Source organism: Bubalus kerabau, chromosome 15 (genome assembly GCF_029407905.1).
Source record: "Bubalus kerabau isolate K-KA32 ecotype Philippines breed swamp buffalo chromosome 15, PCC_UOA_SB_1v2, whole genome shotgun sequence".
Lineage (NCBI taxonomy): Eukaryota > Metazoa > Chordata > Mammalia > Artiodactyla > Bovidae > Bubalus > Bubalus kerabau.
Window position 1 is genome coordinate 43,081,037 of NC_073638.1, and position 20,870 is coordinate 43,101,906.

General features: G+C 40.5%; 1 protein-coding gene and 1 long non-coding RNA gene across 4 annotated transcripts in view; one reads left to right on the forward strand and one right to left on the reverse strand.

Annotated features, from left to right (window-relative positions):
• On the reverse strand, positions 1–14,294 carry WEE1 (WEE1 G2 checkpoint kinase). 2 transcript variants are annotated; one of them, XM_055548668.1, is made up of 11 exons: positions 13,444–14,294; positions 11,800–12,005; positions 11,285–11,348; positions 10,677–10,849; positions 9,931–10,052; positions 6,283–6,429; positions 4,047–4,142; positions 3,874–3,959; positions 2,338–2,508; positions 2,100–2,245; positions 1–1,333 (listed from the first exon to the last, which is right to left on the reverse strand). In XM_055548668.1, exons 1-11 carry the CDS (start codon positions 14,017–14,019, stop codon positions 1,180–1,182), a joined length of 1,941 nt encoding a protein of 646 aa, XP_055404643.1. In that variant the 5' UTR covers positions 14,020–14,294; the 3' UTR covers positions 1–1,179. The 2 variants fall into 2 exon arrangements, with proteins under 2 accessions (XP_055404643.1, XP_055404644.1); XM_055548669.1 differs by lacking the exon at positions 13,444–14,294 and adding an exon at positions 12,787–13,200.
• LOC129628968 (uncharacterized) overlaps positions 14,254–20,870 on the forward strand; it is a 14,309-nt gene continuing 7,692 nt past the window's right edge. For both annotated transcript variants that reach the window (XR_008703027.1, XR_008703026.1), the window contains exon 1: positions 14,254–14,319. This is a non-coding gene — a long non-coding RNA (uncharacterized LOC129628968). The remainder of the gene's footprint in view (positions 14,320–20,870) is intronic.

Sequence of the window (20,870 nt, forward strand, 5' to 3'; positions counted from 1 at the left end):
GCTCAGAGTGACTTTTAATATGCCAATCAATGTTAATAAAACACAAGTCAAACAGACACGTGCAAACATGTTTTAAAAGAAAATTAATAGAAAAACAACAAATTCTTTTTTTTTTTTTTTGCAGTATCTGTTAGCCAGTATTATTAGTCAAATGGCTAATCACAGATAAAATATATTTTGTGAAAAGCTTGGGATAGTCAGAAATCATTCTGCCATTTCAAACAGCTATGTACAGTATCACCAAGATTAGTTTATATACACAAATATTGAAGAGAAACCGGGCAAAACATTTAAAAACAGACTAACAATACAATCAGGTATAAAACTTGGGTGGAAGGAGAAAACATTTTTTAAAGAGTCAGAGAAGGGTATTATCAGGAAAAAAGTACAAAACCAGTAATAATTATACTACATTAATACAGCATTCCAAAGGAGGGGAGGGAGGTGCATTTCTCCAATGCACTAGCTTCAAAGTTCAAAGAAAAAAAAGGCATATAGCTACTGTCATCAAGAGCAGCTATATATTTCACATAATTGTTTTAAAAAGAAAGCCTATTAACAACAATGATTGTTTAATGCTACAATTTTACAGCAAAGACAAAACTAAAATAGCAGCAAATTCACAAGGCAGTACTTCCACAGAATTATCATTCCATGGTTCATGCAATGCCTACAAAGTGCTCCCAGTTGGATATACAAGTATAATTCACAATTTAGAAAAAAAAAAAAAGAAATATAAGATTGACACACAGGTACATTGAAAGCTGAGGAGTACTGAGTCTCTTAGCATTTCCCTCTTCAAAGGGAGAACAGGTATGTAATAAAGCCCTTGAGTCTTTGTTTTACAGGTCACTACAGGAAAAGATACCTTTTATTACAATGCAACAGCAAACCATAAGCAGCACACCACCACAGTGGTTAACCCTGGAAAGGCTGGTGTAACATCCAACAGTGACCGACATCCTACAGAAGACAGACTGGTACGACTAGACAAAAGCCTGATAAAGCACTGGTCAAAATACAGCTTTAAACTGTAATTCACAAATAAGTCCTAAAAGGTATTTCAGTAAAATTACTGACACCGATTGAAAAAGGAATTGCTAACTCGATTGTAGCAGTGATTTCAACCTAGCTTCCTCTTGTCACAGTTTTTTTTGGGGGAGGTGGGTAATGAGTAGTTCAGTATATGGTAAGGCTGACAGAGCGGTTCATTTTCTTTCCAATAAGTCGAGATGTTCTATTACTCTGGGTGGTGGACCTGGTGGCCATCCGATCAGTGAAGAGTGCTCTTTCCTCAGCTGCAGCTTTTGCCATCTGGGCTTTCTTGAGTTCTCTAACAACATAAAAATAGGAAACAAGACTTTTCACCTACTGTATTAAACCCAGAAAGGGATCCTAAGAGGCCAACAAACTACATTATCAGTTGGGAGATTTTTGTGTGCCATCATTACTCCAAGATACAATTAGAGAGAAAAAAAAGTGAAAATCTATTTACATAAGAGACAAAAGGAGAATTCTATTTCCTCTTTATATGAACTATGCTGGCTATCAAACTAATGGCAAAATAACCTTTAAGTATTTCAAGTCAGTTTTATTAGGTTAGTATAAAAATGGTAGCAATAAAGCAAATGAATTAGATAAACACTCCAACCAGTTTTCTTTTTTTTTTTTCAACCAGTTTTCCAAAAATGTCAAAGGTCATTCAGAGCAAATGTGAAAATCATCTAACCCAATTGACATTAATTTCATCCTTTCATAAAAGTAAACAGAACATTTCGAGGAGAATGTCATTTATGACAAGAGTTTGGAGAGAAAAAACTGATACCTGCTCATTTTAGCTTTTGGGACAATTTGGGCATAAGGATTATCACCACTTTCGAATATATGCAGGTTTAAAAATCTTTTAAGTCCATAATTTCAAAGTTTAGAAACAATGCCAATTTATAGGTCAAATATCAAGACAGAAGTCCCCAAACTTTAACCATATAACATGCCAAGCCACTTTATTCTTCACTGATGGAAAGTATAAATCATTTCTAATTAAAATCTGAGAATAAAAATGAGAAAATAAAAAACAAAACAAAAACCCCATCACTTACTTCTGCAAAAGTGAATTTTTGAACTTTTCAGCATTCAATTCTATTCGTAATTGTTCTGCACTCTTCCTTGAAGCAGACAGTAATACTGAATGCTTTACCAGTGCCATTGCTGAAGGTCTTCTCTCTGGATCTGGATGAATCATAACCTTAAAAAGAGAAGTAAAATTAACACAAAGATATGCAATTTAATAAAATATTGAACTGTGTCAATAAAGTGCTTCACATATAAAATGCTCACTTTTAGCAACTCTGTAAATTCTTGGGAAAGCACTTGTGGAATCCGAGGTAATCTACCCTGTCTAATTTCATGCCATTGGTCTCCATTTCTGGGAAGAGGCTCAGCACCAGCAGCACATACCACTGTGAGGGCAAGGGCAAAAATATCTGCTTTTGGTAGGTGAGTATAGTTCTGTAAAATTAAAAGGAAAAAAAAAGTTAAGGGAATATAAAGATTGTCAAAATAAAGTAAGATTACACCTCAATGATGATTTGGGTGAGAAATAAGACGAAATTAAAATGTCCAGTGATACATTTAAATTTAGGACATACTCAGAGAACAAGCTAAATTTGGGGAGATTATAATTTTTTTAATGACAAAGTTATATACACTCTGGGGCTTTCCTGGTAACTCAGTGGGACAGAATCCGCCTGACAATGCAGGAGACACAGGTTTAACCCCAAGGCTGGGATGATCCCCCAGAGAAGGAATGGTAACCCACTGCAGTATTCCTGCCTGGGAAATTCCATGGATAGAGGAGTCTGGTGAACTACAGTCCATGGGGTTGCAAAGAGTAGGACACGACTTAGCGACTAAACAACAATACACTTTGGGGTGGGATGGTAAATACATTTCTAAAAGTATTCAGGTTATTTCTAAAAGGCCTCCTCTTTATCACCAGCCTCACTCAACTCTCAGAAGAAACTTTAGCTCTAGGGGCATTCATATGAAACTACAAACATCAACAAGTTAGAAATATGCATATACATATACAACACAAATATACATAAACAGAATAGTATCATACAATTCATTTGTTCTAGTTATTCTATTTCCATTCAAAAATGCTTATCAAGAAATATTTTACAACACTGTTTTTGAAATAGTATTATTAACTATGGGGCTTCCCAGATGGCTCAGATGGCAAAGAATCTGCCTGCAATCCAGGAGACCTGGGTTCGATCCCTAGGTCAGGAAGTTGTCCCCTGGAGAAAGAAATGGCAACCCACTCCAGTATTCTTGCCTGGAGAATTCTATGGACAGAGGAGCCTAGCGGGCTATGGTCTATGGGGTCGCAAAGAGTTGGACACAACTAAGTGACTAACACACACTTTCACATTATTAACTGTATCCATACTTTATTTAATAATTCCTTTATTGCTAAATATTAACATTCTCAATTTATTTGTATATGAATATTTCTTTAAGAGAGACTCCTAGAAATGGAAATTCTGGGTCAAAGGGAATGTGACTTTAAAATGTTGACAGATGTTAACACTTTGATCTCCGAAAAGACATTGTCACTTTAAAGTTTCACCAGTAATGCGTGGAAACTTCTTTTTTACTGCAACCCCACCACTGTTGAATATGATAAATCTTTGCCTTTACTGACTTTTGCTAGATTGAATACCCCAACAAGCTAATAGTTTACACTTTCTATTCTGTATTATCTTTCTACTGGTTATTAGCTTAAAATTTCAGTACATCTGCATTTATAGTTTTCTAGCATCTGATAATAAGTGTTACAAAGCAAATGGCTTAAAGAAGAAAAACTACCTCCTGTAAAACTTCATTTGCAAGAAAACGGCTATCACCCTCTTCAACTTGTGGACTAGAGATCCTTGTTACATGTCCAAGGTCACCTAGAAGTATTGCAAAAAATACAGTCAAGAATTAAAACAAAACAGCCTCTATTTTAAGGAAATAATTTGGTTACTTTTCTTTCTTACCTATTTTAAACATAACTTTGTTGGATGCCCAGTCATCTTCATCTCCTTCTTCAGAGGCAGCATTTGGGATTGAAGTTCGAGATATGAAAATATTACCTGTCAAACAGTTATTTAGGTAAGCCATACTAACAATTAATAGAATCAAAGTTCACAAACAAGTCATACAACGAAACATTCAGAAAGCGCTTAAATATATAGACTATGTGTTCTATCCCAAACCCAGTGAGAATGAAAGGGGACTGTATTTTCTAGGTACAGAAAATACAGAATCTGGTCTAGCACTGGTCCTTTAACACTTGAAAACCACTGCATTAGACTCTTGTCAGCTACACATTGATCTTCAGCAGTTCTAATTACTTAGAAATAATACAAAGGGCAATTAACATACTAATTCATGATGCTGCTGCTGCTAAGTCACTTCAGTCATGTCCGACTCTGTGATGCTACTGAGGCACAAATTTTAATCTAATGCTACAAGGCTGGTGTGAAAACAAGTCATGCAGATATTGAGTTTGGCTGACCATACAGCATCTACAACCCAAAGAGGTTTTGTGGCTCACTATTTCTACCGTACACAAACTTTTTCTTCATCTAATGCAGGTAAGGTTATATAAATATAAGCTTCAGCAGCAAACTTTATTTTAGTAGTTTTATCAATGTTTCATTCACTAGCGTCTTTTCAATTTTATTTACAGGACAACTTATTTTATGGGGATATTTGTAAATTTAAAACTTCACATGCCTTAATATTTTCAACTTTTGTACCTGTAATGTAATGGTCCCCTATGTTTGTATAACATTAAATACAAGCTATGAGTATGGGGAAACCTCAATGATCTACATTAATTGCAACCAGTTCAAACTTAATTTTTTCTTTTTGAAAATAAATGTTTTAGTAAGTTGACATACAAAAATTCTTCATATAATGCATACAATTAAGTTGTGAAAAATGATTTAAATCACACAGTCCATGGGGTTGCATAGAGTAGGACACGACTTAGCGTATATTAAAAAAAGAAAAGAACCTCAGTAATTCAATTTAAAAATACTCAGCCTAAAATGTTTACTTAAATCCATCAACCTTTCAGTTGGGTTTCCCTGGTGGCTCAAACGGTAAAGAATCCACCTGACCATGCCTAAAAACACCTAGCCTAAAATGTTTAATTTAAATCCATCAACTTTTTAGTTATAACTTCTAAATTAAAGGATAGAAAAAGGAATTAGCTAAATGATGCAACGAAGCAACCAGTCGAACCCAGAAGAAAGGAAATCTGGCAAAACAAGGTCTGTATTATTATTATTTAAGTAGGGGAAAAGTAAAACCTAAAAAAGAAAATGGATTTACCCTGATGTAATGCATGGTTCTGAAATGGACGCTAGTTTGGATGAAGCAACTGCTAAGGACTTTGGTCAACTAGTAAAAATTTGAATATGATCTGGCAAGCAGATAATTATTGAAATGGAAAGGTAGAGACAGTGTCTTAAAAAAAGTTCTACAACTGTATGTACCTTACGATGTGACTTTTGACGAGGGATCTGCACTAAAATGTTAATGTAGGATTCACTTGCATCCTTTTTTAAACGCAAAATAAAAATGCATGTACCATTTTGTTTTCTGAACAAAACAGTAATAACAATAACCCTCTTAGCCGCACCACCATTAATTTAAAAGTACAGATCTATACAGCCTAGTACAAGAGAGCAGGCTTTAAACATGAGTTCTTTTAGTCTCCCCATCAGTCCCACTCTAAGACTGTGGTTCCCATAAGATGCAGAACATTTTTTTTCAGCTTTTAGTAAAAATGAGATTATTTCAGATCTTTTGGCGTAACAAGGGAAGAGGTGATGGGAAATGAAACACTACTACTAAGTGGGTCAAAAATCTTTTAAAGCTAAAATGAAATGTACACACTGCTGAATTTAAAATGGATAACCAACAAGGTCCTACTGTACACTACAGGGAATTCTGCTCAGTGTTACGTGGCAGCCTAGATGGGAGGGGAGTTGGGGCAAGAATGGATACATGTATTTGTATGGCTGAGTCCCTTTGCTGTCCACCTGAAACTATTACAAATTGTTAATCAGCTATACTCCAGTATAAAATAAAAAGTTTAAAAAAAAACTAACAATGAAAAAACATAGTAAAATGTTTATGTTGCCTTATTGCTTTAATGAAATCATTTATTTTATAAAACCCTAAAGAACATACATAGGTCAGATGATCTGTAATACTTACTAGGCTTTATATCCATGTGAACTAAAGACATTGAATGAATATACTTCAAGCCCCGGCCAACTTGTAAGAGGAGATCCTTCAACTCTGCTTCTGTAAAGTAACTCATACTTCTGTAGTTTTCACTTATGGCATCGGCTAAACTGCCACCTAACAAACACAAGAGAAGTTAGAATTTTCTTCTTTCTGAAATACCATTTTTCTTTCATCTTTACTATATGACTAGACGCAACCAAGAAAATGACATTTTACAGGACCTATTCTCTTCAACCTGCTTGTGAAATCAAAATTGTATTTATTCTCTCAATAGCTAAAACACTCACATGTGTACAAACTATAATATAAAGTCTCTGTCTTATCAATACATACTCTAGCAACCCACCTGGTTCTCTTTCCCAGAGTAATGTTATGAATTCTTTTCAACTCCTTTTTATATAAGCAATAACACATTTTCATTATCTTGAAGATCATTCTTTATAATATACAAAGACCACTCCTTTCTTAGGTATACAAAATTCCATTGCATAATTGAATGGTAATGCACTAACCAATCCCCTAATTGATGGACATTTAAAAATGATTTCCAAGCCTTTAATACTCTTGCCTGGAGAATCCCATGGAGGGAGGAGCCTGGTAGGCTACAGTACATGAGGTCGCAAAGAGTCAGACACGACTGAGCGACTTCACTTTCACTTTTCAATACTACAAATTATAGTCTCAGGAATTCACACATATTTTGTTATCTCCTACAAACAAACTGCTGGGTCCAATGGTATATACAATGTAATATACACATTCATTGGGTGTATGAGACACTATTTTATTAGATATAGGATAAATTCCTATAGCTGAGAGCGCCATTTCCATTTACCCTACAAAACAGTTTTGGGTTGGTTTTCACAGTATCAATGCCAAGACTTGATTGCCTCTGAAAGCTCACATAAAACACACTCAATTCCTGATTTCAAAAGGCTAATACTTAAAATCTGCTAGCATAAGGTTATGTAAATCTGGGGATTTGGAAGACAAATCTGGACGATTACACACACACAGAGTCCCCTTTAGAGAAGGCTGTACCAAATCACACCTCCATGCTTAATGTACAAGAATACCTATTTTCCCACACACATAACAACAGAATCTACAAATTTTATAAGTAAAATCCAGTATCTTAGTATAGTTTTAATTTATACCACTCTATGAATAAGAACAAACCTGCTTTTATAGAATCAAACAATCAGCTAATTTGTTTATACTTTAAAAAACTTTAAGCTTATACTTCATAAGTTTTACTAAAAACTTTATTTATACTCTGTCTCAGAGGAAATGAGGAGTTATGTTTAAAAAATAAACAAACCACTTCTGCTTAAAGCTTAGTTGGGAATAATAAAACCAGAAGCAAGGTAATAAAATCTAGGTCGATGATATACTACTCAGAAAAGGAGGTCCTATAATTTGAACAAGTCTAAACAGCAAAAACATCAAATGTGTGGTAAAAATAAAAGTAAATCACACACCTGTATAGTTTAGGATTAAGTATGTTCTCCGAACTTAATTTGTACAAATCTTGAACTGTGGGAAAAAGAGAGCTCTAGAAGGGAGCAGGTCAATAAGCTTTTTGGGATATGTGAATTTGAAGTCCTAGATCAAGTTCACCAAGAAATAATATGGCTGCTTTTTAATGGGTCTAGCTACTACAGCTGGGCCAGTTTCTTCTATCTTGCTGCTGAAAGGGTAAGAAAGGTGAGAAGAGCAAACCATTCATCTGATATTTCAGGTTCTCCTCCGCTATCAATTAACATTTTTCTACACCTGCTTATCAAGAGTAGAAATTCCGTCTATCACCAAATCAAGAAAACAGGCTCAAAATGCAAACAACTGTTTTCGATAAAAAATCAGTTAAGATAAAGGATATCAGTTAATCAACACTACAAATGAATGATAACAGAATCCATCCCTGTGAAACTACAGAAAAGGATCTAGCTAGGTCTATTAGAATATTCAGGGTTTATGTGGAGAAAATCATGGAAAACGGAAACAGAAGAGCTCACAAATATATCTAGACAGCCTCATTTTCTTTCATCTAAGCAAAACATCATACAAAGAGGCTGTTCTATTTTACACAAGTTTATTTATTTTTTTAAAGATCCATATTCCTAAAGTGCTTAAGACTGCTCCAAAATAATAAATTATTTCAAAAGATTATTTTATAATCTCACTTTATTACAGGACAGGGTCTTTGTAATCTGAGAGGGTAGCAAAACGGCTCATCCCCCTCACTCAAATCCCAGGCCCAAGCCAGTTATCTCAGAATCAACTAAATAACACAACCACATATTTGGTAGGTTGCTACAAATTTGTGATTTCTGGACTGTGGCTGACAGCAAGTCACATCAACAAGGTGAGAGGTAGAAAGAAACTAGGAGATGGTGTCTAGCAAATATGGAGGAAAGAAGGTATTATGATCAAGTTATACTATTAGTAAGTGCAGTAACTAAAAAATGGAGGTTAAGCCAACAGAATAGTCCACAAAGCCATAGGTGACAGCTACATAAATATTTTGATATGAATAGAAACATTTCAAGAGATTTGTGACAGCGGCAGCAATGCTGCATACTGAATAATTATATTTTTTCAAGGGTGTAGAATAAAATGACAACTCAGTGAGAAGTCAGGTATGAGAAATGGATCTTCTACATCTGTTTTGTTCATTATTTTCCAAAACAGAAAACTTGATCTACTACTTATACCACTTATTTATTCACAAGCTATGAAATGGCTAGTCTTAGGGGAAAAAATGAGAATCAACAAAAATAATCTTCGCTACTCAAGTGTTCAATAAATTCTAAATTCTCTAATATTTTACTGAAGATGTACAGAAATAAAAATCCATCATATACAAAATTTTAGGTGTTTAATAACAGATCTGTAAGAATCAGAAGTGAGGCCAGGACTTTGGTGAAGATTTAGTGAAAAAGGAAGGACCCAGGATGACTGTTGAAGGACCTGCTGAAATTCAAAACCATATAAAGGTCCAAAGTTAAACCTCTATAAATGCTTTTTGGGGCGAGGCAGGGAGGAAGAAAGGAGGCAAGCACAGCTAGGGAACTAATGAGAATAATTCTCTCTTTACAGAAACATTTCAGTGGATTCTAGTGGTAAACAAAGGGTGGATAGATGGTAGGGGGAGCAAGATTCAAAAATGGCTGAATTTATATCAATGGAGAGTCACTGTCATTTTACAAGTAACCATTATCAGTTTCAGCAGCACATAAAATGAAATGCAAACGGAAGGTTAGATACAGGGAGCTTGGCTTATTAACTATTATATCCCTCCCCCACACTATGCTAAGTGCTAGGAATACCAAAATATACATGGCAAGGGTGCTATCCTCTCAAGAAAATCAGTTTAATTTGAGTAACAGACATACAAATAATATGCATGGTTCTACTATCTAGGTAGAAAGAACAAGGTTTTCAATCTTATCTTCAGGTAAGAATAACTTGCACTTCATGTCAGGCTTTTGATCTTTGAATTTATAACAGGTAAAAGATATATAGAATTAGAGCAAGACTTTAGATAAAAAATAAATTATTTCCTTGGTGTTCGTTTTCTTGAGCTTACACATTTACAGGGGAACCATTACTCACCGTTACAATATTCATTCTGTATAAGCATATGATCATCTTCTGCCCAGGCAGAGAAGTATCGAACTACATGAGAATGTTGCCCAAGCACTGCGTGAGCATATACTTCTCTCAAAGCATTCTGCCTAGAAGTTTGAGATTAAGAGAATCGTAAATCATTTTTATTTAAGATAAACTGAGTTAATTTATCTGAAAGTTCATAAAAGAATCTTGACTTCTGGATCTATCATTCATTATGCTGAAGAACAACTTGCTTAAGAGCGAAGAGGATTAAAACTCTGTATGAGATTTTCCCAAAGGTTTCCATTAAAGAATCTGGAGTAGGAAATGGCAACCTACTCCAGTATTCTTGCCTGGCAAATTCCACACAGAGGAGCCTGGTGGGTTACGGTCCATGGAGTTGCAAAGAATCAGACACGACTAAGCACACATCATGCCATTTAAGAATGTTAGAAAGAAGGAATCTTGCTGGCCCTACAATTCAGGAAAGATGAAATTCTACTCTACTGTGAATTCATGGATGCTACTAGAAATAGAAAATTTAAATTAGGCTCCAAGATCAGACTCCTCATATTACTCTATCAAATCCAATAAAAACTAATGGCACAAAATGAAATGGATCTGATTTAAGTCATTGTAACTTCTCAAACATTAGAGATTAAATTCAGTGACTGACCACATAAAACCTTAACATTTCTAACACCATACTGATGAACAAAAGAGCAAAAGACAAAATCTTTAATACATACTCATCAACAGAGCCAGCCAATGGCTTTTTTGATCGCTTTATGGCATAAACGCATCCATCCAGCCTCTTCACACATTTAAACACAGAACCAAATTCTCCAGAACCAATCTTCTCTAGCTCATGAAATTCTGTTGTATATCGAGACTTCATATTGCTTTCAGTAATTGTAATTCTCTGTAATAAAAAGTGTATCCATATATATATAAAGGTACGAAAGTGATTTTTTCACTAAGGTGATAACACTATGAAATTTAAAAATTTTATCTTATGTTTTAATGCTTATTTAACATGTATATATGGGCTTTCCTTGTGGCTCAGTTGGTAGAGAATCTGCCTGCAATGCAGGAGACCTGAGTTCAATCCCTGGGGCAGGAAGATTCTCCAGAGAAGGAAATGGCAACCCACTGCAGTACTCCTTCCTGGAGAATTCCACGGATGGAAGAGCCAGGCCGGCTATAGTCCATGAGGTTGCAAAGAGTCAGATATGACTGAGTGGCTTTCAATTTCAACATGTATATATGATAGCTTGTTAAGTAAAAACAAATATCAAAAACAATAAAAAGAAATTTTTTTAAAAAACCAATAAAAAGGAAATCAAAAGCTACTGACTTTAGCAGGTCTTGTTTCATCTTCAAACTCATAATCACTGGCTTCCATGTCTTCACCACAGGAACTGAAAAATATTATTTTTTCTATCAATGTATTTGACAGATTCATCAACTAGAGATCCAAAACTATCTGACAGATATATAGCAAAATGAAAATTTAATGAATGAAAACCGAAAAGAAAGCATTTACTTTTGTAATGACAAGATACAGACCAAGTGATGAAAATGTTGTTCCTGTTTAGATATACCAACACCACCACACATATCAAAATTAAAGCCTTTCTAAATCAACTTTCTCTGCTTGCCTCATTTTGACACAAGCAGATTTACTAGAATTTATCTAGACCTTTTCTTTCTTCCTTTCCCACGCCATAGCTGATTACTGAAAATTGCTAGTAATGGAGAAAATTCTCAGCCCATAAACTTCCAAATCATTTGGTTGAAATTAAATTTTAATTATGCCAAACCAGTCTTGGGTGGTTGAGGAACCAAACTGTTGAAAAATAAATAACTTACTCATTCCAATATGCTCTCTTTCTTCTACGACACTGTCCTGAGGAATGCAGTAACAGAGAATCTGGAGTAAAAGGATTAATATTCACTTGAGGAGTCTGTCGAACATCAAATTCCCTTTTTCCTGATTTTTCTGTATCCATGAATAGAGAGCCACCTCGGAGTTTAACAGAACTGGAATCGATTCCTCGAGCTTTGGAGAGCAAACTCTAGGAGAGGAAAAGAAACCCTTAGGATCCAAGTGCTATAGATAGCCTTCTCAACCTAATTTTCAACAAGTCTTTCTCCTGGCTGAATGTGTAGGTCAAAGCAACACACCAACCCTTGTTAATCTTTCAAGCAAAATAGACAGTGGTTTACTTAGGAGCCTGAAGCTGGATACTAACCACCTTTCCTGAAAAAGTCAACAGGTCTCTAGCCCTAAAAAGAATATGAATGAAAACTAAAATTAAGTTCACTCTAGGAGCTAAAGTTAAGAAACCTTTCAATCCATCTAAAAATAGAAAGCATTCTGGGAGTCACATAAAAGCTCCCCTCCCCCATCCAAGTAGGGCTTTGAAAGCCACCATCATAGCGCTCCTCCCCTCACTTCCAGACTTGCCTTGGGCAAGTCGGCCAATACACAGTAAGGCACAAAAAGCACACATCTCCTGAGGTTTATGACTAGTAAGCGGACTGAAACTCACTTTAAAAGGTCCATTTTCCACATTAATCTTTTATGTTCGATACTGTCTGAATTTCGGTAAGTGTCTGCTTTAAAATCTGCTGTTACTTCTAAAGTTCTACAAGTGGTAATCTGCATACTCACTTGCCACTCAACACAGAGGTGCTGAATACCTACTTCTTTAAGAGACATTATCAATGGTATGAAAGCCTGAGGGTTCAGGCGACAATATCCACGCTGGTTTTTAACAGTTGGACCTTCCTAATTCAGACACTTCGGCTGATCAAACTTGGGAACTGCAAACCCGAGTGTAAACAAACGCTTACCAAATAAAATATTCTTTCCGGAAAGAGGCTTAAACGCTACCCCGAGTTATTTACGAGCCTTTTTAAGGCTATAAATACTTGAAGGCCAGCCTTTTCTCCAAAGTCGAAGCGCAGTCTCCCTCCGTATCTCAAACTTTCCCCCAAAAGGCCACCTGATACGAAACGATAAGTGCATTTTTTTTAACCGAACTCCTGCGTGCGCCGCCCAAATTACAGGAGTGATCACTGCGTTTAAAAGGCACCAGATGGCTGCGGCGCTGAGGAGTGTCAGGTGGCCGGGCCAGCACCACTGGAGCATCCTTCCAAACCGCGTTATCGGTGCCACACTCCCGCCTGCCACGCTCGGGGCCGCCCCGACTCGGCGGGCGTTAAATCGTCAGCCACCTGGACGGCGCCGATCAGCCCCTTTGAAAGATGAAGAAGTTCCAGACGAGGCCCATTGTTCAGTTACATAATCTTAACGGACAACTGCTGGGCAGGGCCCCAAAAAAAGGCTGCCAACTTTTTTGTTACGGCGCCGGAGAGCGAGCTGGGGTGAGGCCGGGCGGTTATGTAACCGAACCCGGGCAGCGCCGCGCTCCGCTCCCGGCGCCGCGGCCTTTTTAAAAGGCTGGGCCGGCGCGGGCTCTGGGCGCCCAGGCAGCCGCGTCCTCTCACCTTGGGGGTGTGCGGCGTGTCGAAGAGCCGCAGCTTGCGGAAGGTCTTGTGGGGCGGGGTACCCGGGTAGTCTGGCAGCGGCGAGCAGGCGCCCTCGCCGGCCCCGCGCGCCCCGCAGCCCCGCAGCGACGCATCCCCCGGGCCTCCGCAACGCACTGGAGAGAACGAGCTGCCCAAAAAGTAGGGCGCGGCCGGCGACTTGACCGGAGACGAGGAGCCGAAGCCCTCCTCCTCCCACGAGTCTCCCTCTGCCCCGCCGCCCGCCGCGTCCGCGCCGGGGCAGGCGCCCCGCAGCAGCATGTCCTCCTCTAGCTCCCCCGGGCTGCCGGGGATAGTGTCCGGAGAGCGACGGCGCTCGGGCCCGGGCTCTGTGGGGCTCCTCGCGGGAGGCAGAGGCGAGTCGGGCTCCTGAAAGGCCGAGTCCTCCCCGGTGCTGTGGCCGCTGCCTTCTTCCTCCTCTTCTTCCTCCTCCTCCTCACAATCGCTGCAGGGCGAGAAGATCAGCTTCTGCCGCAACGTGCAGGAGGCCGCGGCGCGGCGGGGCGGCGGCGGCTGCTGCCGGCTCAGGAAGCTCATTGCGCCCCTGGGGCCGGGGCGGAGGACAGGAGAACCAGAGCCCGCGGAGTCCAGGGCTCGGCCGGCCCAGGGGGCGGGTCCGCCACGTGCGACTAGGCGCGCCCGGTGGCCGCGGCTGCGGCGGGCCTGCGCGGCGGCGCCGGCGAACGGCGGCTCCGGGACGCTCTGGGCGGCGGCCGGCGGGGGAGGCGGCAGCGCGGGCCGTCCGGCAGAGGCGGGGTGGCCCGGGCGCCGAGTCTGGGGTCTCCGCAGGTCCAGCCGCAGGTTCGGGTTCCGCGGCTTCCCGCGACCGTTAACCACGTGAGTGCCCAGTCCACCAATCCCCATCCAGCCTAAGGTTTGAAAAAAATGGAGGGCGCGACGTAGTCCGCTGGGGAGGGATCGGCTACGCGATTTTGGCGCGAACTCGCTGGCTCCGCCCCTCCCTCTCGGCGCCGGGCCTAGCCAGGGCGGGCGCGGCGCCTCGGGCCTATGAGCGAGCGGGATGCCTGGGAGCTGGGTCTGGCACCTCCCGGACTGGGCCGGGCAGGGGACCCTAGGCGGCCTTCTGGGAGGGGCGATGGTTGAGGGCTGAACTCGGCCGAGCCGAGCGCCAACCCGGACACTACATCCTCCGGGCCCTTCCGACTCCTCGGAGGTGGAGCTGGACTGGCGGCTGGAGAGCGCCTCAGAGTCCCTGCGGGTCGGGGCGAGCAGGAGGCCGCGGTGGCCCTTGGTTGCTCCCGGGGGAGACTGACCTTAACGTCCCGCATCCCTTTGGTTCTGGCCCCTGGGGCGCATGGGCGTGGCTAAGGGGAGTTAGGTTCCCCAGTCGAGGTCTGAGCCGGGAATGGTAACTCCGGCCTCTGGACCGAAGTGTGTGCAAATGGGTTAGGCTGACACCAAAGTCGGAGGAGATGGACACGACTGAGCGACTGAACTGACTGAAAGTCAGAAGGAGAAGACTCGAGTTCTCAGGCGAGGTCCCTGGCTGCAGGGCTGTCTCTGAGCCTCTGTTTCCCTCCAGAGAGCCTGTTATGGGCCGGGGTGTCTGCAGAACGCCCCCAGACCGTGGTCTTTGCCATCCCCGTTCCCCCCCACCCCACCCCCCAACTCGTTCACCGTAAATAATGCAGCTCTACACTCGGCCCTAAGCACAAAACCAAGTGCCCACCACGCGGCCACGGTGTTTATATTTGTTTGCCAGCACGTGGGCAAGTGTTGGCAAAACAGATCGGCTCAGCTTGCTGCAAACTTCAAAGCAACTTGAGAAAAAATTTCCCTAGTACTCCTGTCAAATTGTGATTTATCCCTCTGTTATTGTCGAAAACAGAAGTTTCTGACAATTTTTTCAGTTCTAACACCCTAATGAATCTTCTTCCTTCTCGTGTTGTTTTTTTTCTCCTTTTTGGTTTTTATTCTTTAGGATACATTCAAAGAAGTAGGAATTACTGTGTCAAAGTATGTAAACTGCCCAATTGCTCTCCAGAAGAAAAAAAAAATTATGTTCTCACTGGCAGTGGATTACAGTACATTCTGAGAATTCTGGACATCAGATCAGATCAGATCAGTCGCTCAGTCGTGTCCAACTCTTTTCGACCCCATGAATCGCAGCACGCCAGGCCTCCCTGTCCATCACCAACTCCCGGAGTTCACTCAGACTCACGTCCATCGAGTCAGTGATGCCATCCAGCCATCTCATCCTCTGTCGTCCCCTTCTCCTCCTGCCCCCAATCCCTCCCAGCATCAGAGTCCTTTCCAATGAGTCAAGTCTTCACATGAGGTGGCCAAAGTACTGGAGTTTCTGCTTTAGCATCATTCCTTCCAAAGAAATCCCAGGGCTGATCTCCTTCAGAATGGACTGGTTGGATCTCCTTGCAGTCCAAGGGACTCTCTGGGTACTTAATGTTTGTTGATCTAATTTTGTTGTTTTGATTCATATCACTGGACAGTTTTCATGGGCTTGTGGCACTTCATGAATATTAACACTTGACCATATATGCTGTTCTAACACTTTTCAAAAGTTAAAATTTAAGCTGGATTTTTAGTAATGGAAACACATCTTAGTATTTATCACATGGGAAATTCCCTGAGATTACATAACTGAAGATGCAGTGAAGAGTAAACAGTCATTTTCTCCAAATATTTGCAAACTGATATTTCTTTTTTGTGTGTGTTAATCCAAACTTAATTTTAAGCTCAGAAGACAGGAACTCTCCTATTTTGTATGTTTCAAGGAGTGCCATTCTCTGAAAAGCCAAGGAGTGGTTTTTAGCACCCTCCGCAATGGCAACCCACTCCAGTATTCTTGCCTGGAGAATTCCATGGACGAAGGAACCTGGTGGGCTACAGTCCATGGAGTTGCAAAGAGTTGGACATGCCTGAAGTGATTTGGCACTCCAACACCTCTTCTCTCCTAGTGAGAAATATAAATTCTTTGATATGGATAGTTGACATTTTCTAAATGTCATGTGAAGTATAAATAAAAATAACTGTAAAACTTCTACTCTTTGTTGATCTGTAACATGAGTTGTATGTAAAGCAGTGTGCTTCCTAAACACCCCTGCCCCCTAATTTTTTGCCCCAAGCTTCTCCTATATAAAGAATTCTATATCTGCTGTTTCTATGAATGCAAACTCATGCTGCCTCCCACCCCCTTCACTCTTTCACAACATCTTGCTTCATTTCCTTGACAGGCTTTTATCTGTCTCAGAGTGTGTTGATTGTTAACTACTATTCCGTTCCAGAAAATGAGGTCCTTGAGTATAAGGACCTTTCCTTTTGTTTATTGCAGTATTCTGATATGGCTTCAGTTCAGTTCAGTCACTCAGTCGTGTCCAACTATTTGTGACCCCATGGACTGTAGCACGCCAGGCTTCCCTGTCCATCGCCAACTCCCAGAGCTTGCTCAAACTCACATCCGTCGAGTTGGTGATGCCATCTGATCATCTCATCCTCTGTCATCCCCGTCTCCTCCTGTCTTCAATCTTTCCCAGCATCAGGGTCTTTTCCAATGAGTCAATTCTTCCCATCAGGTGGCCAAAGTGGAGCTTCAGCTTCAGCATCAGTCCTTCCAATGAATATTCATGACTGATTTCCTTTAGGATGGATGGTTGGATCTCCTTGCAGCCCAAGGGACTCAAGAGTCTCCTCCAATGACATAGTTCAAAAGCATCGATTCTTTGGCGCTCAGCTTTCTTTACGGTCCAACTCTCACATCCATACATGACTACTGGAAAAACAATAGCTTTGACTATGTGGACATTTGTCAGCAAAGTAAATGATACGGCTTAGGTGCTCAGTATCTTCTGAGTGATAATAGGACCCTTACTTACATATTTATTGATTGGTTTATATTCTCTCTCAATAGTATTAGTTCAAATGATACAGAAGTCTCCCACTTAACCTTGCAACCCCCTGCCCAAGTCCCATTCCTGAGGTGAAAACTCTTCTAATACTCTTTGTTCGTCAACTCTTAACCTTGCCACCTTTCTGCTTCCCTAAACTGGGATGTTCTTAAAATCAGCTGGGGCAAAAAGGGTGTGGATTCCCAATGGGAAGGGAAGATTTCTTGGTTCACACCCAGGTCCTCACACAGAATAGGAGAGGTAAATTCCCACCAGATGTATAGAATGACTGGGGGAAAGACGAAAAACAATTTTTTTAAAGTATTGTTAAAAGTGATACTCAGGGCAAGAATCCTTTGACTTTCTCCACTTCCATGTAAAATAGATGTTGCCTGCTCCAGACTTTTCACCACACCCTGCGCGGACTATGTAACACCCTTTGTTTACTTGTCTGGCTTCTCTCCCAACCAGGGCTGAGATCAAGTTTTATTTATCTTTAGAGCTGCAGAAAACAGCAGTGTGTCTTGGCTCCAAAGAAGGTGCTTAATAAATGTTTCTGAAATAATTAAAATGTAGTGTTCTTTAAAAAACAAAAGTGCCAAAATGAGTAAGAAATCCAGGCCCTGCCTCCTGCAGCTGAGAACATGGCACAACGTTATGGGTTTAACTGCAGCAATATCCTAACTGAAATTCTAAACGATTGTTCCGATTTTTTAAATTTCACGCTCTTCAGAGTACAGCACTCACTGTACTGAGAGAAGGGGTTACGCCCACCTGCCCCAGGGCATATCTAATTCAAATTTCCTGCTCTTTCCCTACCCTGTGTTGTTTTTAACCAATGTTACTAGGCAGCTTTTGTGGTATTGTTGTAATAACTGAGTAAAAATCATGCCTCTGGGAGAACAGACTTAACCTGTTTCTCTCCTTTACAATGATGATTTACCAAGTAAAGACTTTCATTCCACTGTTGGCCCATTCACTTGTCCTAGCAGCAAAATAAGTCTCCTGCCCTGAAAATTTATAATTGAGAGTCCTAAATCACCTTCTCAGATACTTTTTATACAGCACATAAATATATGTGCGTATTCTCGTAAACATAAGCCATGAATTTTTGAATGAAAGGTCCTTGAGAACTAGGAACTAATTTTTCACAGTGATGTAAGGCCTCTAAGAATGTTTCTTAAGACTAGCTTGCTTTTACCCACAGCTGAATCCTTTCTAGCTTATGCTTTTTATTCTGGAGAAATAACTTTTTCTAAAGATAAGCCTGCTCTAATAGATATCTAATTTTTTTTTTAAGTCATGTTGGTCAAATCTGTTTTTCACTTAAAAACCAAATAATGTGCTTGAAAAATTCAACTGTTTCACTTCATCCTCCTGGTGTCTTTACCGATCCTTTTCCGCTGGTTTTCTCAGCAAACCTCACCTCACTTCAGCCCAGCTCTAACTGCTACCAACTGCCATTTGGCTCCAGAATCCAGTTCTCAGGCTAGAATGTGGTAACCCCTACCACTGCTCCCATTTTACTTCTCAGGTGTAGTTTAGATTTCTGTACTTTGTCGCTTGCCTTAATACCCTCTGATGGATGACATTGTTTGACCATTTCAACTGCGTGTTCATCAGCTCACTCTGATAAAGAATAATCAAATCCAGTTCCCCCTTAGTTGTTCAATAGACTAAATGGGAGACTAGCATTGTGCCTTACAAATAGTGTTCAATAAATCTTGTGTGTACTTTTAAGTATAGCAATTTTTTTTAGAGATTTTTTTTTTATGTGGACCATTTTTTATTCTCTTTATTGCTTTGTTACAATATTGCTTCTGTTTTTATGTTTTGACATTTTGGCCATGAGGTGTGGGGGATCTTAGCTCCCCAGCTGGGGACTGAATCTGTGCCCCCTGCCTTGGAAGGCAAGGTCTTAACTACTGGGCTGCCAGGAAAGTCCTTAATTACAGCAGTGTTATTTGAGAATAATCATACTTGTTAATGGCTTTAATCAGTAAATGCAGCCTGTGATTCCTGGTGTCCTCAAAACAAGTTTGCCTAATGTGAAACTTAGGAATTCCCTGGTGGCTCAGAGGGTAAAGAATCCGCGTGCAACGTGGGCGACCTGGGTTCGATCCCTGGGTTGGGAAGGTCCCCTGGCACAACCTGGGCATGGCAACCCACTCAAGTATTCTTACCCGGAGAATCCCCATGGACAAAGAAACCTGCCAGGCTACAGTCCATGGGGTCGGAAAGAGTCAGACATTTCTGAGTGACTAAACACGCAATGTGAATAAACAGTTAAGTCTGTGTATAGCCAGTGAGGATGATCAAATCAGAACAGAGATAATAGTGATAAGAACTTGAAAAGTATAGCTAGGAAAGAGTGACCAGTTGAAAGCTTGTATTTTAATGGAATGAACATACTTTATTTTCATGCCTAATTAATCTTTAAGGATTACCAACATACTCTTTCCATTTATCCTTCTAACATTTATGTAAGATCAACAGCAGATTCCATTACATAGAATTGTATCAATTAAATAGATTATGTACAAAAAGTCTGAGGATCTAAAATTCTCATTCAGTTTATCTTTGGGGATTTCAACACTGAAAGACTGTGCTACGGTACTTAAAAGTTGTATCTGGGGAATTCCCTGGTGGTCCAGTGGTTAAGACTCCAAGCTTCCACTACAGGAGGCACAGTCCTTGACCAGGGAACTAAAATCCCACATGCCTTGCAGCACGGCCAAAACAAAAAGGGAAAAAAACAATTGTGTGTGTACATACACAAAACCTCTGCTATAACCAGTCTTGTTAGTGAAAGAAGCCTTCAGGCCTACTCCCAGTTATCTAAGCCTTTACATAGCCCCTCTAATCTTCAAAGACTTGATAGTCCACTGCACTCAGTAAGGCATGTGGCAATAATACTAACTTTAAGACTTTTCCCAAGAGACAATACTGGCCACTGGACATATCATTCCTAGATAAAAGAGGAGTTCTCAACCAACATTTAAAATTATAGCTCTGTGAGGCAGCCAAAACATCATGCTTCCTATTTGCTATTTTAAAATTCCTTTTTAGAGGAATGGAACTAAGTAGTCCCATTTTCTCCAGTATTGTTAATACTTGCAAAGAGCTGCTTTTCTCTAAATTCTTAATGAGTTTCAGTAACTGAAAAGGTCACGTCACAGGAATCTATTTATAAACAGGAGGAGTCATGAGCGAGTGACCAACAGAACAGCAGTGCTAAATACACAGTGGGGTAATTGATTGATTGCCTCTCCTCCTGGGTTAGTGACACACACAGGAAATGATCTGGAGGACTACAGGACCGCCAGTCTCTGCGGCCACACTGTGATTAGCTGAACCAGCTTTGTCCAGATTACTGCAGCACAAAAGATGTGATGACACGTCTCCAGTGAAACAAGGGCCCTGTCTCAGTAGGACAGGGAAAGGAGATGAGGCAGACACCCCTTGCTGGTCTTTTGTGTGGCAACAGGGGTGTGTTTGGGTATTGCTATGTTTTGATGATTCAGT

Bases quoted from the DNA above. Each gene is read 5' to 3' on its own strand.
- WEE1 (XM_055548668.1), bottom strand. From the start codon at position 14,019: ATGAGCTTCCTGAGCCGGCAGCAGCCGCCGCCGCCCCGCCGCGCCGCG. The intron at 12,006-13,443 runs GTGAGAGGACGC...TTCCTCTCCTAG, and splicing joins ACACGCCGCACACCCCCAAG to AGTTTGCTCTCCAAAGCTCG. The intron at 1,334-2,099 runs GTAAGTGATGGG...TTATGTTGTTAG, and splicing joins AAAAATTCACTTTTGCAGAA to AGAACTCAAGAAAGCCCAGA.